At 34.7% G+C, this 24,063-nt stretch overlaps 1 protein-coding gene across 1 annotated transcript in view; it reads right to left on the reverse strand.

The window, feature by feature from the left end:
- Positions 1-24,063, reverse strand: part of LOC148951690 (solute carrier family 7 member 14-like) — a 106,425-nt gene that overhangs the window by 8,783 nt on the left and 73,579 nt on the right. The window contains exon 7 of the mRNA XM_089091192.1: positions 14,644-14,771. Within this exon, the coding sequence (XP_088947318.1) occupies positions 14,644-14,771 (128 nt within the window). The remainder of the gene's footprint in view (positions 1-14,643; positions 14,772-24,063) is intronic.

Raw genomic sequence — 24,063 nt, forward strand, 5'->3', positions numbered from 1 at the left:
ATGTGTGTAGAATTTATATGATAGGACAAAAGGATAAAAAGATTCAATATTTTTTGCTGTTTGAAAGATACATAGCCAATGACCTGTCGTCAGACTCAATGGACTTCTATTACCAATGATTAGGGTATTGTTAACACTTGAAATTGTTTCAAAGAAGGCCAAGGGTGTGCAATAGAACTTGATCCGGGACATGTATAGATCCATTCTATATTTATTGATGATTTGTTTTATGTTCAGTGTGCTAAGTCTAGTAGAACACTGCCGTCGGGTGGGATTTCCCAATAGGTTTCAAATTGACTCAGTGATATTAGCGTGATACTCTCAGTCAGAGCATTGGCAAATGTACACTGTAAACGTACATTCCCTGTTCGTACTATGGTCATATCCTGTGTGCCAGACAAATCCAAAACAATAACCCCATGATCTTTTAAAAACATTGAATTGGTTATTCCATTTTCAATTAGTTGAGAGTCATGATCTAGGGATTGCATGGTCAACTCGTGCAGAGTTCTATAGAATTTTTTGTCAAATGATAGAGTGTATAGCGGAATACCAGTCACTTTGCACACAAGGCTAGATAGACCAAAAAAATTAAAACCATGGGGGGATTCAGTCCATGATCCAATGGCACTGACATTCTTCACAATGGTCGAACCAAATTTTGATGAAATTGGTTTTTTGACAAATGATAAATCGTTATATCTACAAGTGTCGATTGCAATGTAACGTTGATTGGTGATTTTAGGGGGACCAAGAAGTTTAATAATGTTGACATTGGCGCTTAGTTTTTCCAATACCAATGGAACAGAGCTCATGACCTGTTGATTTTAGATGGGGAGAATAGCCAAAGTGATAATAACATTTACATCGGGTGCTACAGGAAGTGTTTTTCTCAAAATGAAATTCGATGGAGCAAGCTGTAACTTTATGTCAATCTAAAACATTGGGAGGTAGCGATTGGGATATATTGAATATCTCATGACTTAATTTTCCAACTAGATGATACTCCTAAGTCACTGCAGTAGGAAACTCACCGTCACCATCACCACCAGACCGATATTCATACCCTAATGATTGTGCTCTCAATTGCTTGTACGACTTTGGTGTCATAATCATATATTTTTTGTAGATTTCATATTTGTATATACTATTTCTATTTCTAACTAATTTAAAATTAATAAATACATTATTTTGGTTGAATAGGTTGTGTATAATAAAGTTTTAATAGGATATAACATCGACTGCATTTGGAGTCGTATTATCTGACTCTTTCTTCACCACAACATTTAAATCAATAAATGTTGATGAAAAATCAATGAAATAGTCTTCTATGGAAAATATTTGAAAATTAATATTTTCAGTGTTTGGTTGTAGGTGGTGTATTTGTCCAAGTTAACTATACCGCGATCTGACATCGACATTTTCTTCGTTGTATGTTTTCACTGGTGAGCTGATAGATGGATATGATTCAATGATATGGGTATCATAATTCCTGAAAGAAAAAACCCTGATTTTATCTAACAATCTTTTTCTTTTTCTTCTTATTCTGCCTATTGGCCTTCTTTGTTTTATTCCTCAAAGTCCTTGTTGATGTCCTCTGCTTCCTGCCTGGGTGGAGACTGATAAGTGAATGACGTGCACGCATCTTTCTCAATCCTTCCCCGTTATGCCGATTTTTTAGTTGATCAACAACGGCCCGTGCTGGAGATAGAATATTTTCTTTAACAGTATCAAGGCAATTCTTTCCCGACCCACAGTCCTGCATTGTGGTGGCAGAAATAGTTGATGCAGCAGGTAAAAGATATTTTCAGTCAATGGGTAGTGCAGAACTAAATAGCTTTGCAAACCAGCTACCAAGACCATAGCCAGACATTGTAGTACGCCCCTTGTAGTAGTCCAATCCATTGCCTATTTAACATGGACTCAAAGCACAAACATAACAATTGAGATCGGGACAGACAAATGGAATTATCCTATTTTTAATTTTAGGTGATTTTTCTGTCGCTAAAAAAGTGTCAAAAAATAAATTTAATAAAATCTAATACTATTTTTATTTCGAAAGGATCAACCAAATAACTTCCTAGTGTTAAATGACAGAGTTCCAAATGCAAAGTGTTTACAGGAAAATAATGAAGATGCTTTATATTATACTTATAAACAAGTTCATGAGTTTTTTTCCGTTCGAGAACACGCAGAAGGGAGACATTTAAATTGCTGCCACTCGATGTTTATACAAAGGATTCATATAGAAATAGGCAAGAGTCTAAAGCAAAAACAGGTGAATAATCTCCAAATATAACTTGATTAACACCGAAAACGGTTCCAGTATTTTTTCCATTTATCGTATTCTCTTCAAAGCCAAGAATATCTATCATATAGTCACTTAGAACAATTATTTCAGTATCAAGAGATCTACTGGAAATCCTATCATGTTCCAATTAATAATTAAAATGGAATGTACCATTCATGCGATAAGAAATTTTTTTATTGATTTTACAAAACAAGACCTTCATATTATCATATTCAATCTATTTTAATTTGGTATGTGGATATTCACTAGATTTAATTGCTTCAACCCATTCATAATCAACAGAGTTCAACCCGGTCATGATCTAATCGAGTGGTATAGCTTTTATATCATACGCATGATCTTATATCAGGATGTAATATATATTTGTTAGAATACAGTCAACAGAAGCCACTTCACATGCACTATTAAATTTGATGGCACAAGAAAGTTTTGTCCCAGAATCACTTGTCGTATTCAAGAAACTGTAGAGAGGATTGGAAAAGTTGGACATGAAAGTCACATAGAAATACATAGGCATTGTCAATATCTTCAACACCGATCTAAGAATTAAAATCAGAGTTTTATCCTAGCCAACGAAAAAGTAACTATTTCTTACTCCTGCGACTGTATGTTTTTAATATCTTTTCAATTTGATAGATTTCACTAGCATTTCTAACTTTTTTTAGTTCATAGTCATAAGAGCGACCGAGGCTCTTTTTATCTGTTGTATCACGCTGGAGATCAGTTTAGGGTTTATTGTGTATGATTTTCGCCAATTTAATAAGTTCTTTGAACCACTAGTAATTATCCTTTTCAAAAATCTTACTTGCTTTATTAATTCGGACCTTATCACCAACATTTAATATATTTTTCATTTTCGTGAATGTCGACAAATCAGCGGAATAATGCTTAAGACAGGTGTCAATTGTCTCATGATCCGAATGATAAACTTCCATTGGTGTCGAATTTGACACTGAGCAATGAACTCGTTGATTATAAATCAACATGATTGTACCAAGATCATGAATAAAAGCCAATGTGTTTTTTAATATAAAATATCTGGAAATTGAAACTAGAATAGTTCTTATCAGGCGTTCGGCCAATTCAGCTTTTATAGGACTGTGAGTGTGAAATAACAATTAACTAAATTTATCTAGTACTCTTGAAACAGGGTGGTTAACTAACTTACTTCCGCAATCCGTTTGAATTTTTTTTATATGAACCATGTTTAAGAGTACTTTCAATAACCTGAGTAAAATCAACACCTCTCTTTGATCCCAAGGAACTTTCATAAGCAAAGCGACTATAAACAGAGAGTGTAAGTAGGATTCACTTGTATGGTGTATTATGACGTCTTTGAAGCTCAAATAGAGTCAGGATATCTGCTTGCATTATATGCAATGGGTCAAAGGCTTTAGTTTTTCGATAATGATTGGCATGAAGTCTATGATTTCTATGCAGAGTCTAAATTAATTCATTTTGTAGATATTCTTTTAAACTTTTAGCGTGAGCACCAGTAACTTTGGAAAGAGCTGTGGGGTAGCTTGAACTCCCCGCCTAACTCATAATTTCAGAGGCGTATTTCAGAGCTTCAACCATTTTGAACGAAAAGACTTTGTGTAACGTCCGCTGCCCTTTTGTATACTGGCTGTTGGTGGTGGTAGTAATGGTAACTTGATAAGTCTTCACTTCTTTCTAGCTATCAGCGGTGTACTAGTATTTTCCAAAATTGATTTAAATTCTTCTTCTTCAAGTTTATTTTTTATTGGTGTCAATGTTGATGATGATGATGATGATGCACGTTCATTTAATTTTTTTTAGAATTTGTCTATTGCCAATAATGCTTTTGGTGAAGTTTAATGTATTTATAAAGTTGTATAGACGTGTATCAAATGATATTATCCCTTTGCGATTTGTAAACACGTATTATATTAAATCAAGTAGATTATAGCTCTTATCCTAATTTACAACCCTTGTCCTATGACTCCTAGCTACAATGTCTTCACCTTCGGGGACAAAGGTAAGAAGTCATGTACTTTTGTCGCGATAAGATGTTGTCCTTTGATGTACCGATGTCATTTACATCTAAACCCATTCCTCCTTATTTCGATTGGTTCCAGCAGCAGCAGATTGCTGAGGAGAGGGTTCTTTCTGTGGGTCAGCAGCAGCAGCAGCAGCAGCAGTGGGCTTCGAACGATACGACTTGTGTTTGTCCACTCGGCGAAGTGCATCTTGAAGTAAAAGTTGTTTTTTATCGCCCTAAGGATTTTAGTTGTCAAGGAATTTAAGTAGCTTTTTCTTAAAGTTTTGGAAGTGTGAGAAAGTTAGCTCTATTTAAACCCAGTTATAATGCTGGGCAAGTCTCTGTATAATCACCACTGTTTACAAGTCCTATAACTGTTCGTAGTAAAAGTGTATCTAAGCAACAACCTATCTGATGTAGTCGTTTCATTTTGAGATCCTTTCTTGTCTGTTTAGAATCCCCTATACGTACAGTGGAATGATGTTGCTCTGCAGGCGACTTAACTGCTTCTAGCACTTGAGCATCAAACATGGTAATATTTAAACAAAGTTTAGATATTGTAATAGTAAACTCGTTTTCAAGACCGGGTTTGGTCATTAATGTTCTATGCAAATGTTTTGCGGTGTTTTGAGCTAAAAACAAACTTCGATTCTCATTTAGTCTTTTCAGTGTCAGGATAATGCCTAATAGGTCTTTTTAGTGCTCTCAGGGAGATATAATGTCATTTCATTGTCATAAATATCCGTGACTAAAAGCAGAACCTTGGTGGTATTTTTATTAAGATCCAATAGGATGTATTCACAGGTTTTATTAGTTGTAAGATTGTATGCTGAGAGCAGGCAACTGGCGGCGCTTGGGTAAATATTTTTATTAGAAGCGAGTATTGAGCTAAAATAAAGGACAACTGTGTAGAGAATGTAATAGGCACAGCTCAAAGCAATTGCTCTTAGACACTTGCTGAGGTTAAAGAGGGTATTTAATAATAGAATAACATATATCTGTTCTTGATAGAAGCAAATGGCGAACAGCTGCAGAATTTCATGAGAACACTCCTTAATAGATTCAGCCAGATTATCAATAATCAGCCACGAGTTTTGTTCAATAATGCTGAAAACGTCAAGTCCCCGTATGAATTGTATCTGCACCAACCCCGTGATGGCATTAATTGCTTTTATTTTATCATATGACTCCTGCCAAATAATGCAACAATAGTAGATTTTTTTCGGCATTTCCACAAACATTTTATCACAATTTTTAATCATTTTAGTTAAGAGTGTTGTTTTGCTCGACATTGACGGTTAAAAGAGAAATGATATGAATGGTGTTTAAATTGATAAATGGTCCCTTCAACAGGTCACCTGGACAACTAACTGTAGACTATAGTTGTCTAATGGCTAAATAATATCCATCTTACTACTACTCCGTTCAAGAATAATAATTAGAAGAAGAAGACTACGAATCATATTTTATTTTATTATATACATTAAAAAGGTAAAAATGCTTTAAAAAAAATACTGCATTGAAAAAATCAAAATAAACATGAAAAAAAAATATACTTTTTTTTAAATTTATTTATAATAAAAAAAATACAACATTTACATAGCCACTAGAAAAAAAACAAACACTTGAATAAATACACTTTTTTTTGTTTATTTATAAAAAAATGAATCATTTATTGAACTAAGGCACACTTATTACAAAATAACACTAACTTTTATTTAAAGATTTATAATTTGTTGGGTCCCCCCTCCCCCCGGGGGGGGCGGCTGCTGCGGCGGCCGGGGCCAGAAAGTGCCGGGTACCGGAAGCGGGGGCCGGCTGCGGCGGGCCCGGGCCGGGGCCGGCCTTCAATAGTAGAAGATTATCGGTCTGGCATACACACACACATTTTAAATTGATCATGATAAAGAAAAAAAGAATTTTAAAAACAACCACGGACGCGCCACAAATTCTAACCCAATTTATACTTTTTTTTTTAGATAATCATATTTAATTGTTCTGTGAAATGCTTTTGAATTCGATACGTAAAATAACAACTGTCGGTAGATAAAAAATTCATAGTTTGTAGTAACATCACACCATATTAAACCACATAGACGTCGTTAGATATGTTCGACATTGGGTTTTTCTAGAATCTAACTGTGTAGTTCTTAAATTATAAATACAGTATTGCCCTGACTTTCGGCCTTGTCATCAAAATGAGTTTCACTCAGTTTCTATAAAAACAAATGTCGAAATTATTTTTTACACAGTGTGTAGTTACCCTCTTGCGCACATGTTTGATATCCTTGCCGTGCGTTTTCACGAAATACTCCATTAGACCGGGAATAACACCACTGTGTCGCAGATCGCTACCCGTTTCAGATTTTAGTATTAGCAATTGATTTGAGGCCCGGTGTCTCACAAGCTCCAAGTGGAGGGATTTGTCCAAGTTAGTGTAGTCCATTCCGGAGCTAATATACTTACAATTTTCCAAATCATTCAAAATATTTTCTGTTTTGACTTTTAACAGGAGTGAATCAGTGTCCCCGTAGCACACTTGAAGTTGTCCCTCCATCGATCACTGTACCTTGCAAACATTGTACTAAAAGGAAAACTTGAGTTTGTTGGATATTTGAGATATATGCACTTCTTCCAGCAATATTTTTATTTAAAACAATGTTTCTTTTCGTGCCATGTAGAAGCAGCAAATTATAGTCATTGATTGTGAACTATATGAAGTTTGGATCAACAAAGATTCGAGCAGAATTCTAGGGGTTGGTAATAAGATCAGATCGATTTCTGAGTCATACACAATCGCTCATTTTACCAATAGCTAAGTTCAAAATGAGTCTGTAGATTTCATTTTCAACCTTTGTTTCTCCTAGTGAACGCTTACTCACAGAGTCGTTAATAAACGTTTTTATGTAAGGCTTTTGATCAAATTTGAGGGCTCTATGAATTATCCTCACCATGAAACCATTGTCCACCATTAATTTCAATAGCACGTGAGGAATAATGATAGTTTGTTTCGGGTTGAGGTTGGCAATTAGTTATTGTTTTAAATGTACTCCCGTGCTCTAATAAAGATAAATTGTAGGGGTTTAGAGAGCTCGACCCGCCGGTCTATTTATGCATGGAAAAATAAAGTCCTTTACCGAGTCATGGGTTTCCATGGGTATTTCATCGTCAATTTCAAAAAAACATTCCCGTGCCCCAGTCTTCTTAGTACTGGCAATGTCGAGGCAATTTAAAGAAGAGTGACTGTTAACCCAATTACAATTATCAAATGGTAAACAGCAGCGGGACATTGCTCATTGGTAAAGATACTATATATCCGAAAACAATGCGTCTGACTTTTGATCAGTTTGCTGTCCACTCTGATCAGTTTTCCTGATACGATCTTCGTGAAAAACATACCACCCCCTCAATGATATCTATAAAAACATATGCTTAAACACAATGGCAATCAGACCTATTTCTTATTTTCTGATTTTAAGTATCAGATATATCACCAAATGGGGGGTGGAAAAATAATAAACCAAATCCACCCCAAATTCACCATTGATTTTATTTGTATTTTTGCACGCAATATCCAGAACAGTGAGTACGTCACTGACCAAGTACAGTATAAAATAATCCCATCCGGTTTCACATCCGTCCTTTGCCCAAACCATCTTAGCAAATTTTTAGTCGCTAGTAAGAGAATCACTCTCAGGTACACTCACTCTCTGTAAGAGAATTGTAAAAAACTTCAATGGGCATTAGTGACACCGAATCTAGCCTCGAGGCTGAGTTGTAAAAATCATATGGATGTATACCCTTACACGTTAATAAATCATGCATTTCATCATCTGCACCGCGCTGTTTAAGGAGGGGGACGCTATCAAAATGTACACTTGTCTGCACCTGAATAAAGTAACATAGAGATTTGGGTACGAAGCTGAAAGAGTCTAAAAAACGGATTTTATTCAGGCGAGTATTACCATTGTCAATAATTTTCCACATGATTTCTTGCAGCAGTAGCTTCTCCAATGATTTGGGTATTATATTATCTAAAAGAGAACCATATATCCATGCGTCATCTACAACCTCTCCCTTGGCAATGTGGGCCGACCCCGCAAGAACAAAAATTTGGTTGTAATTGGAGTTGTGTGTAAAAACAGGTACGAAATATTGCTTTCTAACGTTTAAATTGCATGACTGGTGTGCTACCCCTCTAAAGTAATTCTTTCCCGGTGAAATTTCCTGCCTCAAATGATCATGATCACTCACCTTCCTCCTCCCCCATTTCCTGCACCATCATAAAATTCTCCCTTGCAAACACAACAAATTTTACGATTTTTAATGGCCACTATGTCATCTGGAGATAGGAGCATAGAACAGTTTGCATAAAGAGGGTGTAAAATTGCTGCATTCACTTTTTTAATTAGACTTATAAATACCGCGCACCTGCAGTCTTTGCCGTCACTCAAAATCTCACCTAAATCAAATCCTCTTTTTGTCTTGTTAAAATCTTGATACGTGTGAGAGTGAGAGACCTCTATGGCTTAGTGTGCTTCAACACGATTTGAATTTGACTGATTACCAATGTTCTTGAGCTTAGACTTACAGTCTAAAGTGATCTTGTTGCTCTGCAAGAGAATGATTTGAAAATTTTTTTGTCACAATATTATTTTATTACTGCTGGACGTCTTCAGAGTTTCATATGATGGTCTTACTTTAAAGTAGAATAAAAACTGGTGACGAATATAGAACAGCAGTAGTCTATTGTCCCCAATTTTTTAAACTTATATAAATCCATACTATAGTCCATACTCAGATTAAAATGGTCAATTGACATGGAGTCTGTGGGTGGGGTGTAGAAAAATAATACCAAATATTCCAGTGATTAAATTGATGAAGACTGAAATGAAAAGATGACACCGATTTTTCTGGAACGCTGGCCAACTTCAAAGTATGATTCACACAGTAAAACTAAGACATCAATTTTCAAATATATCTTAGCCCGCTCAAAAATATCTATACAGTTTAGTGTCACGCAATATTTGCCATTTAAACATTTATAATCTACTATGTAGAATTTTGGACCCTCTTGACCATTAAGTACCAGTTTGTACAACTTTGTAATCGATTAAGCTATTTTAAGATATCTGTATGCCAAAATTGAATACGCATACCTGGAGCACTGTATAGTCATGTCGACTTAGATTCGTTTTCTACTCCTAGACCCCTCAAACTGTTAGTGACATTTTATGAACAGTTACCTCAAGTGAGCGTGGAAACTCCCAGCCCTTTCCATACAAAAAATGTGAAAATAGAAACTTTCTATGCATAAAAAAACTGATATACTCCCCCCCTCGTTATAATTGTAATACTTCCTTTTAACACTAATAGTCTAAATTATAAAATCCTCCCAGAACTTTGAGAAATGCGGTTCTATTTCCCACCACTCTGTGTGCACGTATATCGAATACTTCTCACCAATAAGTTCATTTAAAAAAAATTTTTGGAGTGCTATTCATGCCTCTAATCTTGCCCCTATTTCCTAACTCACTCGGTTTTGTTCCAGTCCGGCTCGAATGTTTTACGCGTAGGAATTGGTGGTGGACAGATGGGATGTTCTTATATAACCTAACGCTAAAGAGTTGAAGAAGTCCCCAAATTGTGTATTCTTGATCAATGATTGATACAATACAGAGTTGGAGAAGAACAATTCCGGAAGAGAGGATACAGTTGGTATTTTATTAATTCTAGTATCTAGAACACAAAATGGAATGGTGGCAGGTGACATGGAATTGTCAAGAACACCCCCACACCCAGTCAGTTCAATCACATTGAGGGGAGATGGCATGACGTCCCCCAGTACATAATCCAATGTGTTTAGGGGTACTTTCTTGGTCCAGCTTTTATTTTTCTGTGATGGAATTTCCCTATGAGTGCTCAGTTCGGGTGAACCAGTAACATCTCCCAAATGCTCGCGCATAAAACCATATGTCCTCTGTAGATCCTCAAGCATGTTAATATCACAGCTTAAGTCTTCCAGGCTAGCCATTACCCCAAAAACATCATTAAGGAACCCCTATGCCACTCCATATTCTCTAGAACTAGTGTAGGTTCATCACTGAAATCCGCTGGTTGTGACAACATTGGTCCTGTGAATACACTTGGTTCATCACCCAATGGTGTCTTTGTTGGTGCTATATACTTAATCTACTGAAAAAAAAGTTTTATTTCTTAGGTAAAGTAACCATTATTTCTATAAAGTTAATAAACTATGTCAATTTCTCATAGTCATTGTCCAACCTGCTGAACAGTTGAAAGAGGAAGAAAAAAAAATTACATTGCCTCATGTCTTTCCTAATGACGACTGAATATGTTAAAAATATATAGATTGTTTTAGTCCTGAAAATGTAGTCTTACTCTTAGAAGAGTAAGTTAGAGCAAGAGAACGATATAAAAAACTAATTGTTCTATTTCAAAAGTTTTCAGAATAAAAATTAGAAATACGGGTCCAATTCTAGGGTTTGACCCTCTTCAATATAACTCTAAAAAAATATTAGCAGTTGTTAAGGTGATGTAGTCTACTGTACGACCTCTTTCTCCTTAGCTTTAGTTAATAGATATGAGTCCCATATTTCAGTTGGGGGTTGTGCTACTCTCTCAACACTCCAAACTTTCCTATGTATTTTTGTAACGAATTTGTTTGAAGTTGTGGATGCAGTTAATTTAGTCTAAATGAACCGTTGTAAGAGAGAGAACAACTTTTTTTCTCCATCCAAATCAACAATTAAAGTGCAATTAAAATGCTGGATGGTCCTTTTTAGAGCCCCCCTGGGAGGACCCTTGGGAACCGGGAGCTTCCTTCGAGGTAGGAGGATCGATGCCCTTTCGAGTTGGGATATCGCGCATCATAGCACTATTCAAATAGACAACCCCAAATACCGTCTCGAAACACCGCTTAAAATACCCCTAACTATTTCAATGAAAAAATTGCTTGAGATGAGTTCACCCTAAATAATATTTCTTGACATCTCCTTAAAGACATACTTGAAGATTATTAAAAACTTTCTGCTTCAGTGTTAATATATCTGATAGTAAAGGGATGTCCTGCCACATAAAGCCCACTCAAAATTCAAAGTATATCTCTCGGGCAGATTTAGATTCATGTATATTGATGGTAGATTTTGATAGTCACCGGATATATGGATTATCTTAGTACAAAACATATCCCAGTTTCAAAATGGTTTTCAACTGTTACCTGGTGATTTACCTGTTTTCATGTAGGTAGTTCGATTAAGTTAATATTGTATTTTTTCATTAGAAAACTTCTGGTTTAGATGAGATGTTACCATGTAAGTTGCTTTAGAAATTCCTGTTGAGCTTTTTCAGTGTTATAAGCATTCAATTATATACTGCTAATTTTAATAATGAAAGAAAATTTAGTATGGATAGTAGTGGATGGATTATAAGCAAATTTAGGTTCTACTCATCAAAAGTTATGGACCTGAGAAAATTTACCATATTTTTGACCATCGGGAATGAAGAAATTATATATATATACTTAAAAGTTCTAACTGAACTTTCAAACCTAAAGTCTTATGGAAAAAAAGAAGAAGCCCAACCTCACGACCTTGAGTAGGCATAGCAGTGTGATTATGAGAAGCCTCCAATTCTCTTTTCAATTTCTTCCCATCGTGAATAGAGCTGAAAGTGGCCTTAGAGGGCCCTGGTACAAGGAGTTGGGGGGTTGATAGCTGGTCTAGATCGTCTGTAATTCTACCATTATATTTTATTATAGTTGGTGTTCTGGCTGGAATTTATGCAGCGTCGCTGAGTCTGGTTTTATTTACAAAAGGGGGGTTATTGAACTTATCTTCTACCTTTAAAAAAAGCAAAAATTTCGCATGAAAAAAAAACAACTCCCCTTTTTACATTTTGTGGGATAAATGCTAAGATGCCAAATTTTGCCCTCCTCTCGTTTAAGTACAAGACTTTTATTTCTCAATAATGCGTGATGCATATAATGGCTTAAAGGTGTTCCTATTATTATTATTAATTTCTTACTGCTAAATAAAAACAAACATAAACTATAGTGGATGTGAGGAGGATCTCTCCCAAGTCATGACCTAGCTCTTTACGCTACAAATTTTTTTTAGTGCCTTCACAAAATCTGTATAGTCAATTTAAAATGCCCTGTGTGATTCAGGGAGGTGTTAATAAAATTTTTTTTTAAAATTTTTAAGTAAAGAGTGTGGTATTGACTCGGAGGGGAACCCTCCCCCCTCATATACGTAAAAAAATACAGGTAATAGAACAAAAACAATAAAAAAAACAAAAAAAAACAAGCGACACAGCTCAATAGTAATCCAAAATTGTAAAAACGGAATTTTGATGTTAATAAATGTATCAAAACAATGTGTTTATAATACTGATTATAAACATATAAATTTTATAAAGTTTAGTATTACACATCAAAGGCTACGAGCCTGAGAAAAATCTACCCGATTTTTTTTAAAGAGGGGGAAACACCCCCTACAAGTGAATGAATTTTAATGAAAATCACACCGTCAGATTCAGCGTTTTAGAAAACTCTATTATATTGCTTTCAAGCCCATATCAGCAAAAAATCCACAACTTCGTATTTTTGGTCCTAAGAAATATACATGAATATATAATTTAGTTACGTAAGTTAATTTTTAAAAACATTCATTTGGCAAAAGAAAAGTAAAATTTTTATGCAAATAAAAGCTGCATTAACTAAAAAAGGTCAGAAATTAAATAACAACAAGTTTTTTAAACTAAAAGTAAGGAGTGACATTAAAACTTAAAACGAAAGGACATGATTCCCTATATGAAAGGGGCCGTCCCCTCCTCACCGTATCTCTCTTTACCGTAAAATTTGAACCTGTCTGACAGCTTTATATTTTAAAACAATAAAAACTTTATCGTAAAGTGTAAGTCTTTATGATGATGATTTCAAATATATCAGTTTCATCAAGTTTAGCTATTTCTGTCAAAAGTTATGTACCTGCGAGAAATTCGTCTTGTTTTCGAAAACAAAGGGAAACACCCTCTAAAACTCATAGAACTTTAATGAAAATCATACCATCAGAGAACCCTAATATAGACTTCCAAAGCGTCCACATGAAAAACCGTGGAATTTTGTATTTTTTGCCAGAAGAAAGATCACGGATGTATGTTTAGGCCTACTTTTTGTTTTTTTTTCCCTGGGGTGATCGTATCGACCCAGTAGTCCTAGAATTTCCCGGGGGCTCAGTAGAACGGAAATTAAAAGTTCTAATGTCCTTTTTAAGTAACCAAAAAAAAATGGAGGGCAACTAGGCCCCCTCCAAAGCTATCTTTTTCTTAAAGTCATTCGCCGCGATATCGGACCTAGAGAAACCCCGGTTGTAGCAAGAGTAAATGCAATTCAACCCTTAAAACTCTCACTCTCTCTTTGTAATACGCAAGCTTTTCATTCAAACCCGAAAAAAATACTACATGTTTGGAAAAAGCTTGTTTTTAAATGATAAAGTACTGTTTTTCAAAACAATGAAAATTTGTAGACATAGCCATGGAGGAGAGATTTTATTTAAACAGTGGTAAAAAGTACTCTTTGACTTTTTTATCAAATATATTCCTCACCCTCTTAAGATTTTTCATGGTTGGAGGGAAGGGGGGCTCAACTCATCTTAAATTTTAATTCAATAGCAAAACGTTTTTCTTAATTTTGTGTTTTTGGGAAAAAAAATAATGAAATGTTTAATAACCTTGAAAATTGATGAATACAATGTTTTAAAAATTTAATAATATATGATGTAGTATAAGCAATGTCTTAAAACATAATGGAAATTAGGATGCAGTGTACGGACATTAAATCGGGTTTTTTAATTGGGTGAACTATAACTTAGCCAGTTTTTTAAAAAACTGACCAATCAAGTTATCATATGGTGTAACCACCAAGCTACCCATAATCAATTGACACACAAAAAAATTACCGTCATGATATAAAACCTGTCTGCCAACCCATGTAGGGTTCATTGTAATAGGTCACTGGCCCGTGGTAAGGCATATTACGCAATCACTGGTGAAATATATAGATCCATTACTACTATTAATGCGTGAAAAACAGTCTGAAGCTTTATTAAATCCAATTGCCAGCTTGTTAATGGGATTTACTTTAAAGGGAGACAATGGGGTCAAAAATCAAGGACATTTTATGTTTAGACCCCTATTTTTACAGTTTACAAGATAAATCCTTTAAAAAGAAAGCAAGAAACAGTTCTACCAAAAGAGCAATCGTCATTGGCAAGTACTGCTATTAAAAATAATGAACATAGAAACGTACCTAACGACATCCAAACCACAAATCTGACCAGAGTCAAAATAGGCAGCTGAAATATTAAGTAGATATTTACAAGAATTGCGACAGCTGGTACTAGGGGCAAACCGGGAGCAACGAATCCCAGTCCTTTTCTGCAAGATAATAAAATACTAGAATTATACACTTTTAAACAGGATATCTTAAAATAAAAATGGATAGCAGGAATCTTCTTTTTATTATATCTCATATTCAAAACTTAAACAGCATCTGAATTCTTTTTCCAATGTCTAAAAGAGCAGATTCTAATCATTTACTTGCGCATCTCATCCAGTGTTACCATTTAGGGTGAATACACACAATTAGGACGCTTAATTTTGGTTTTTGCGCCTTGAACTATTCAGATTGGAGCATTTTCAAAGAAGGTGTGTTCGGAAAATCGGACATTCGGTGTGTTTTTAATCGAAAATCGGTTTTGTCGTCACATTTTTGCTTTTTTGACTGAATATAATGCATTTATTAATACCGGTCCCATTTTTCATATCATCAAAACCTGAGTTGTCCTGAAAGTATCTCAAAACCTGAAATACTAGGCTACTACTTCCAACAGTAAGAACAAGTTTTCTCTTTCATTTTTGGCTTCTTTACTGTTTTTCGCTAGTTTCTTTTTTTATTATGTTATCTTTCACTCTTTCTGGCAGCTTTTTTTTGTTAACTAATTTGTGAATGTTTTTTTTTTCTTTCTCGTCGCTAGCTGTGTTTCCCAGAAATGTAACCTTACAGGGAACTATGGTGAAACACTTTTCCTAATATATTTTGCTTATGCTAATAAATTGATTGAAGAGGGGATTCATTGATAAGAAATAGTCCAAACCGGCCATGATCGGGACAGAAAAAAGAAGGTACCAGCACCAATGGAACACCTAAAGACTATCCAGCACACGTTTTTCGTAATAGAAGTACCCCTAGGAAGCAACACAGCTATCACACAGCTATAGGCTGTAATTTATAGGTTTCCTTTTTATTCAAATCCTTCAAAAAAAAAACTGTCCCGAAAGACACGCTTAACCACATTAGCTTCATTATCCTTTTAAATATGATCAGAATAATAATACTGGAATCAGGGCTTTCCTATCTTTCTTGAAATTAATTACCCTCCCTCACCTCTAGGAATAGCTTAGACCAACAATTTCTATAGGAGGAAGTTTTAATTAGAATAGAGGAAAATCAAATGGCTTATAGCCATTACACTGTTATAAATACATGACAGAAAGAAAAGGAAATTAGCAAGCAACGCAAAAATACTAAGTTTTCACGGGCGTGGGCTCAAAGGCTTCAATTCCTGGGTGCGTATCTTGTATATATTAAATAAAAAAAACAATTTTTTTTAACTGAAAGTAAGGAGCGACATTAAAACTTAAAACGAACAGAAATTATTCCGTATATGAAAGGGGCTGTCCCCTCCTCACGCCTCGCTCTTTACGCTAAAGTTTGACTCTGTCTTACAACTTTATTTTTTAAAACAATAAAAAACTTTCACGTAAAGAGCGAGGCGTTGAGGAGGGGACAGCTCCTTTCACATACGGAATAATTTCTGTTCGTTTTAAGTTTTAAAGTCGCTTCTTACTTTCAGTTAATAAACTTGTTTTTTTTAATTTAATTTCTGATCGTTTTTTAGTTAATGCAGCTTTTATTTTGGCTCACCGTCACTGAATAAGTAAAACAAAATTTGCATATTAATTTTACTTTTCTTGTGCTAAATGGCTTTCCAATAAACCAAAACCAATACTATACAGAAATTATTCCGTATATGAAAGGGGCTGTGCCCTCCTCAATGCCTCACTCTGTACGCTAAATTTTTTTATTGTTTAAAAAATAGAGTTGTGAAAAAGTCAAACTTTAACGTAAAGAGCGAGGCGTTGAGGAGGGGACAGCCCCTTTGATATACGGAATAATGTCTGTTCGTTTTAAGTTTTAACGTCGTTCCTTACTTTCAGTTAAAAAAAAAAATTATTTAATTTTTGAACGTTTTTGAATTAATACAGGTTTTGATTTTGGCTCACCGTACATGAATAATTACAAAAAAAAATCATATTAGTTTTACTTTTATTTGGTTAAATGGCTTTCTCAAAACTTGTTTAATTTTATTTACGAACGTTTTTATTAGCAATAAACATACGAAACTTACGAATTTACTTACGTAACGAAATTCTATATTAATATATTCTTATACGTATATTAAGGAATTCACCCCATAGTCAATACCTTGCTCTTTAACCTATATTTCAAACTTTGTACTTTAAAAATGTCCCTTAATCACAAAAGCCGTTAATTAGAATTAATAGTTTTTAGGAAAGTACTAAAACGTCTTTGGCTTAAAGAGCGAGGTACTGACTAGGGGGTGAACCCAATCATATACATAATATTTTTTGTTCGTTTTAAGTTGTGATGTTGCTCCTTACTTTCAGATGAAAAACTTATTTTTTATTTAATTTCTGGTCTTTTTTTTAAAGGATGCTGGGAAATCTGGCACCCCCTTCATAGCAATGTCCCTTTCCCCATCAAAATTCCTTCATGGAAAGATCCTCCCATATAACCCCCGACCCCGCCCCTACCCACCAGAAAAAATCCCCCTGAAAACGTCTGTATACTTCCCAATAACCAAAACTGTAAATTTTCTCAGGCACGTAACTTTTGATGGGTAAGACTAAACTCGTTGAAACTAATATATTTGAAACCAGCATTAAAATCTGATTCTTTTGATGTATCTATTGGTGTCAAAATTTCGTTTTTTAGAGTTTCGGTTACCATTGAGCCGGGTCGTTCCTTACTTACAGTTCGTTACCACGAACTGTTTGAAAGTTTGAATTTTGGTCGAATCACAAACCCCTGAATCACAAAGGCTGGTTAATTAGAATAGATAGCTCTTTTGAAAGTACTTAAAAAAAAATTTTAGCGTAAAGGGCGAGGTATTGACTAGGGGGTGAACACCATCATATACGTAATAATTTCTGTTTGTTTTACGTTTTAATGTTGCTCCTTACTTTCAGTTGAAAAAACTGTTTTTTATTTAATTTCTGATCGTTTTTTAAATAATGCTTATGATGTATCTGTTGGTATCAAAATCCCGTTTTCTAGAGTTTCGGTTACCATTGAGCCGGGTCGCTCCTTACTTAAACTTCGTTACCACGAACTGTTTGATAGCACCGCCGAGAGTTAAATGATTCTTTATACATTTTCTCGCAATTTTAAAATTGTCAGTCAAGTCCACAAGTCATTTTCCTATTCGGCTTGTTTTGTTTAGGCCTATCAAAATGGTTTGTCTGTTGAATCAAGAATTTTTTGGGTTGCTCTTTGGATACTTCATTCTAAACAAAATAGGCGAAAGTACTCAAGAAAAGAGTCAACATGAAATAGCGACAACAATCAACTCAAGTAAATTCTAGGAGTTTCTTACTCTCCACAGCCTAGTATATTTCTGGAACACTTCTTGTTCGGTGAAGCAAGGAAAATCTTCCGTCTCACCGTGCCTTTTCGTACTACTCATGGTACACTTTGCACTATGTGTACCACGCACAACCAGGTGTAGACGATTTTAAAAAAATACAGCACCTTGAATAAAGGTTCATTAAATGATCAAACAGTTCGTGGTAACGAACTGTAAGTAAGGAGCGACCCGGCTCAATAGTAACCGAAACTCTAAAAAACGGAGTTTTGATACCAATAGATACATCAAAAGAATTATATTGTGATGCTGATTTCAAATATTAAAGTTTCATCAAGTTTAGTCCTACCCATCAAAAGTTACGTGCCTGAGGAAATTTGGCTGAGTTTAGAAAAAAGGGGGAAAGACCCCCTATAAGTTATAGAACCTTAATGAAAATTAAACCCTCATATTCAGCCGTATTAGAGAACCCTACTGTAGTGGTTTCAAGCACCTATTTACAAAAATGTGGAATTTTGCATTTTTTGCCAGAAGAAAGATCACGGATGCGTGTTTATTTGTTTTTTGTTGTTTTTTTTCCCAGGGGTGATCGTATCGACCTAGTATCCTATAATATCCTGGGAGGGCTCATCGGAACGGAAATTAGAAGTTCTAGTCCCGTTTTCAAGTGACCAAAAAAATGAAGGGCAACTAGGCCCCCTTCCACGCTCATTTTTTCCCAAAGTCACACGATCAAAATCTTGAGATAGCCATTTTGTTCAGCATAGTCGAAAATATGATAACTATGTCTTTTAGGATGACTTAATCCCCCGAAGTCCCCGGGGGGAGGGCTGAAATTTATGAACTTTACCCAATGTTAACATATAGTATTCGTTATTGGGAAGTATGCAGACGTTTTCAGGGGGGATTTTCTCTGGTAGGTGGGGGGGGAGTCGGAGTTCTTATGGGAGGATTTTTCCATGAAGGAAGTTTTCATGGGGGAAGGGACATTGCTATGAAGGGAGTCAAGGATTTTCCATCATTATTAAAGAAAGAGATCAGAAATTAAATAAAAAGACAAGTTTTTCAAGTGAAAGTAAGGAGCAAGATCAAAACTTAAAACGAACAGATATTTTTGCATATGTGATTGGGTTCACCTCCTGGTCAGTATCTCGCTCTTTATGCCAATGATGTGTTAGTATTTTCATCACAGCTATTTATTCTAATTATCGGTCTTTGTAATTAAACGGTCATTTTTAAAGAATTGGAAGAAAATTTGAACTTTAGCTTAAAGACCAAGGTATTGACTAGGGAGCAAACCCCCTTATATACGTATTAAAAATCTATGAATACAGAAGTTCGTTACGTAAGTTAATTCGTAAGTTAAGTATATTTATTACTAATAAAAACGTTCGTAAATAAAATTAAACAGGTTTCGAGAAAGCCATTTAACCGAATAAAAGTAAAATTATTATGCAATTTTTTTTTTAATTATTCATGTACGGTGAGCCAAAATACAAACCTGCATTAATTCAAAAACGTTAAAAAATTAAATATAAAAAAAACAAGTTTTTTTTTAACTGAAAGTAAGGAACGACGTTAAAACTTAAAACGAACAGAAATTATTCCGTATATGAAAGGGGCTGTCTCCTCCTCAACGCCTTGCTCTTTACGCTAAAGTTTGACTTTCTCGCAACTCTATTTATTTTAAACAATAAAAAACTCTAGCGTAAAGAGCAAGGCATTGAGGAGGGAACAGCCCCTTTCATATACGGAATAATTTCTGTTCGTTTTAAGTTTTAACGTCGTTCCTTACTTTCAGTTAAAAAAAACTTTTTTTTTTTATTTTTCTTCATTCAGGGACGTAGTTAGAAGAAATGGTGGTACTTGTCTGTTATATATAACACACTCAAGAAGTGAAGTTTGGTTAATGCTAAGGGAATAAAACAAAATATGATGAAGCTATAATACTTTATTAACAAAATTGTGAAAACCACAACATGGAAATATGTGCCCAGAACATGGACTATATGACCAACTCTTCAAATTTTCCCATAGTTTTTCTGTTCCACAGAAAACATTCACACTTCACGGAGGGACTTATTCCAATCGACAACCGTTTGTTTAGAAATGCCTAGTTCTTGTTGACACCAGGCTACAGACAACAATTCGTTAACCCAGAAATGAATGAAACGAACTATAGTAAGAAATGGTAATTTACTTTCAGAAAACCACGTATTGACACACAATTTGACGGTTTTCATGGCCTAGTGTTATACTTCAGAAAATGTTGCTTTTCGTAAGAGTACAAAGCCATGGTGTGTCCATTGACGCACTGTTTTGTCTTGGGCAACAACCCTTTATCCTGGAAAAATTCAATTGCCTGTTCCTCGGTCCTTGGCTAATCCCAAATTTTAATTTGAACATCCATGGTGAGACACTAGCCTATATTAGGCTACTAGTCAAAGCAACCTAACCGGTGTCCTCAAGAATCGCGTTAATAATGAACTAAAATGAAGTAGGTCAAGAATCGCATTAATAATAAACTTTTCTCTGTCTTTGAGATGGTCAGCCGACGCCGAAGCTCCCAATTTAATAATTCACAAATAACTATATAGTATGGGATTTTCATCATATTTTTTTTTTTTCATCACCATTAACCAAACCATACTTCTCGAGTGAGTTTTATATAATAGACAAGTAGGCCTACCGAAAGGGCCTAATGGCACGTTTCTTACTTGAATACAAAGATGTTTTAGATTATTCCTTTCATTCTTTATATTTTCAACGCAAATAATCTATACTTTTTTAAGCTGTTACCCCCTTCCTTATGAAATAACCCCTGTCATTCTGAGCTAACAGGGGTTATGAAATAACCCCTGTCATTCTGTCATTATGACATAACCCCTGTCATTGTCTGTCATTCTGATGCGTGACATCTTTCTCCTGTTTTTGCATTGTACATCTATATATAGTCAGGATACTTATCCAGTTTATGTTCAAATCCTGCTGTTGGGTGTGATCAAAAGTAGAAGCTTTATTATGTCAAGTAAAAACATGTCAAATTTAATCATTACTAAAGGGCAGTTCTGTGCAATTACGACACTTTCTACTTTCACTAAAAGAACCCAATGAAATAAAAAAACTAAATTGTACTTCACAAGATACCTTTTTATCAATGATTTACAACAGGGTTCTTATAATTAGAATTTTAAGGGAAATGCTAATAGTAATTATTCAGATTTGAATAGTCACGACCATAGTCACGACTGAAAAAGAACATGGAACATTCAGAGACTTTAATTATGAATATTAATAAAATAAAAAAAGTCCTATTCTTTGGCAACTAACTTTTCAAACGGCTGGCATGGTTTTGGGGAAACGGTCAATAGCCCTTGAAAAGTGACTAATATAGAATAAACAAGAAGAGAAAGTTTTGCTAATTTTGAAGTGATTTTGTGAGGAGATTTAATGAAAAAAAGAAGTTTTTTTTACTGAAAGTAAGGAGCGACATTAAAACTTAAAACGAACAGAGATTATTCCGTATATGAAAGGGGCTGTCCCCTCCTCAACGCCTCGCTCTTTACGCTAATGTTTTTCATTGTTTTAAAAAATGAAGTTTTGTGATTGAGTCAAACTTTAGCGTATCAAATAAAAAAAAAGTTTTTTTTAACTGAAAGTAAAGAGCGACATTAAAACTTAAAACGAACAGAAATTATTCCGTATATGAAAGGGTATGTCCCCTCTCCAATACCTCGATCTTTACGCTAAAGTTATTTATTGTTTTAAAAAATAAAGTTGTGTGAAAGATTCAAACTTTAGCGTAAAGAGCGAGGCATTGAAAAGTGGACATCCCCTTTCATATACGGAATAATTTCAGTTCGTTTTAAGTTTTAATGTCGCTCCTTACTTTCGGTTAAAAAAAACTCGTTTTTTTATTTAATTTCTGAACGTTTTTGAATTAATGCAGCTTTGATTTTTTCTCACTGTACATGAATAATTAAAACGAAATTTGCATATTAATTTTACTTTTTTGGCTAAATGGCTTTCTCGAAATTTTGTTCTGACGTAACTTACAAATTAACTTACGTAACGAACTTCCATGTTCGTATTTTTTATTACGTATATTAGGGAGTTTTCCCCCAGTCGATACCTTGCTCTTTACGCTATATTTCACATTTTGTTCGAATCACAAACCCCTGAATCACATAGGCCGGTTAATTAGAATAGATAGCTCTTTTGAAAGTACTTAAAAAAAAAAATTAGCGGAAAAGGGCGAGGTAATGACCAGAGAGCGAACCCCCTCATATACGTAATAATTTCTGTTTGTTTTAAATTTTAATGTTGCTTCTTACTTTCAGTTGAAAAAACTAGCTTTTTATTATTTTTTTTCTGATTGTTTTTTAAGTAATGCTGGGAAATCCGGCGCCCCATTCATAGAAATGTCCCTTCCCCCAAGGAAACATCCTCAATGGAAGGATCCTCCCCCTTAGCCCCCTCCATCCGTCCTGAAACGTCTTTATACTTCCCATCAACCAATAATACTATATGTAGACAATGGGCAAAGTTCATAACTTCCCGCCCTTCCCCCGGGAATTGTGGGGGATTAAGTCATCCTCGAAAACATATTTGTTACGTTTTCGACTATGCTGAACAAAATGGCTATCTTAAAAATATTGATTGGGTGACTTTGGGAAAAAAGAGCGTGGAGGGGGCCAAGTTGCCCTCCAATTTTTTTAGTCACTTAAAAAGGGCATTAGAACTTTTAATCTCTGTTCCAGCTAGCCCTCTTACGATATTCTAGGACTACTGGATCGATGCGATCACCCCTGTGAAAAAAAAAAAAAAAAAAAAAAAAAAAAAACAAAAAAACAAAAAAAAAAAACAAATAAATACGTATCCGTGATCTTTCTTCTGACAAAAAATACAAAATTCTACATTTTTGCAGATAGGAGCTTGAAACTTCTGCAGTAGGGTTTTCTGATACGCTGAATCTGTTGGTGTGATTTTCATTTAAGTTCTATGAACTTTTGGGGGTGTTTCCCTGTTTTCGAAAATAAGGCTAATTTTCTCAGGCGCGTAACTTTTGATGGGTAAAACTAAACTTAATGAAACCTATATATTTCTAAATTAGAATAAAAATCTGATTTTATTGATATATCTATGGGTATCAAAATTCCTGTTTTTAGAGTTTCGGTTACTATTGAGCCGGGTCTCTCCTTACCTACAGTTCGTTACCACGAACTGTTTGAAAGAGCGAGGCGTTGAGGAGGGGACAGCCCCTTTCATATACGGAATAATTTCTGTTCGTTTTAAGTTTTAATGTCGCTCCTTACTTTCAGTTAAAAAAACTTTTTTTTTTTATTTAATTTCTGAACGTTTTTGAATTAATGCAGCTTTGATTTTGGCTCACCGTACAATAAGAATGAAATTTGCATATTAATTTTATTTCTTTGCCTAAATGGCCTTCTCGAAATTTTGTTATGACGTAACTTACGAATTAACTTACGTAACGAACTTCTATATTTGTATGTATTTATTACGTATATTAGGGAGTTTACCCCTAGTCAATACCTCGCTCTTTACGCTATTAAATAAAAAAAAAAGCTTTTTTTAACTGAAAGTAAGGAACGACGGTAAAACTTAAAACTAAAAGACATTTTTCCGTATATGAAAGGGACTGTCCTGTCCTCAACGCCTCGCTCTTTACGCTAAAGTTTTTTTGTTGTTTAAAAAAAATAGAGCTGTGAGAAAGGCAAACTTTAGCGTAAAGAGCGAGCCGTTGAGGAGGGGACAGCCCCTTCATATACGGACTAATTTCCGTTCGTTTTAAGTTTTAACATCGTTCCTTACTTTCAGTTAAAAAAACTTGTTTTTTTATTTAATTTTTGAACGTTTTTGAATTAACACAGGTTTTGATGTTGCCTCACCGTACATGAATAATTAAAACAAGATTTGCATATTAATTTTACTTTTTTTGGTTAAATGGCTTTCTCAAAACTTGTTTAGTCTTATTTAGGAAC

The sequence above is a fragment of the Artemia sp. Qi Xiang Cuo genome, chromosome 6, assembly GCF_049724085.1.
Source record: "Artemia sp. Qi Xiang Cuo chromosome 6, ASM4972408v1, whole genome shotgun sequence".
In the NCBI taxonomy this organism is placed as follows: Eukaryota; Metazoa; Arthropoda; class Branchiopoda; order Anostraca; family Artemiidae; genus Artemia; species Artemia sp. Qi Xiang Cuo.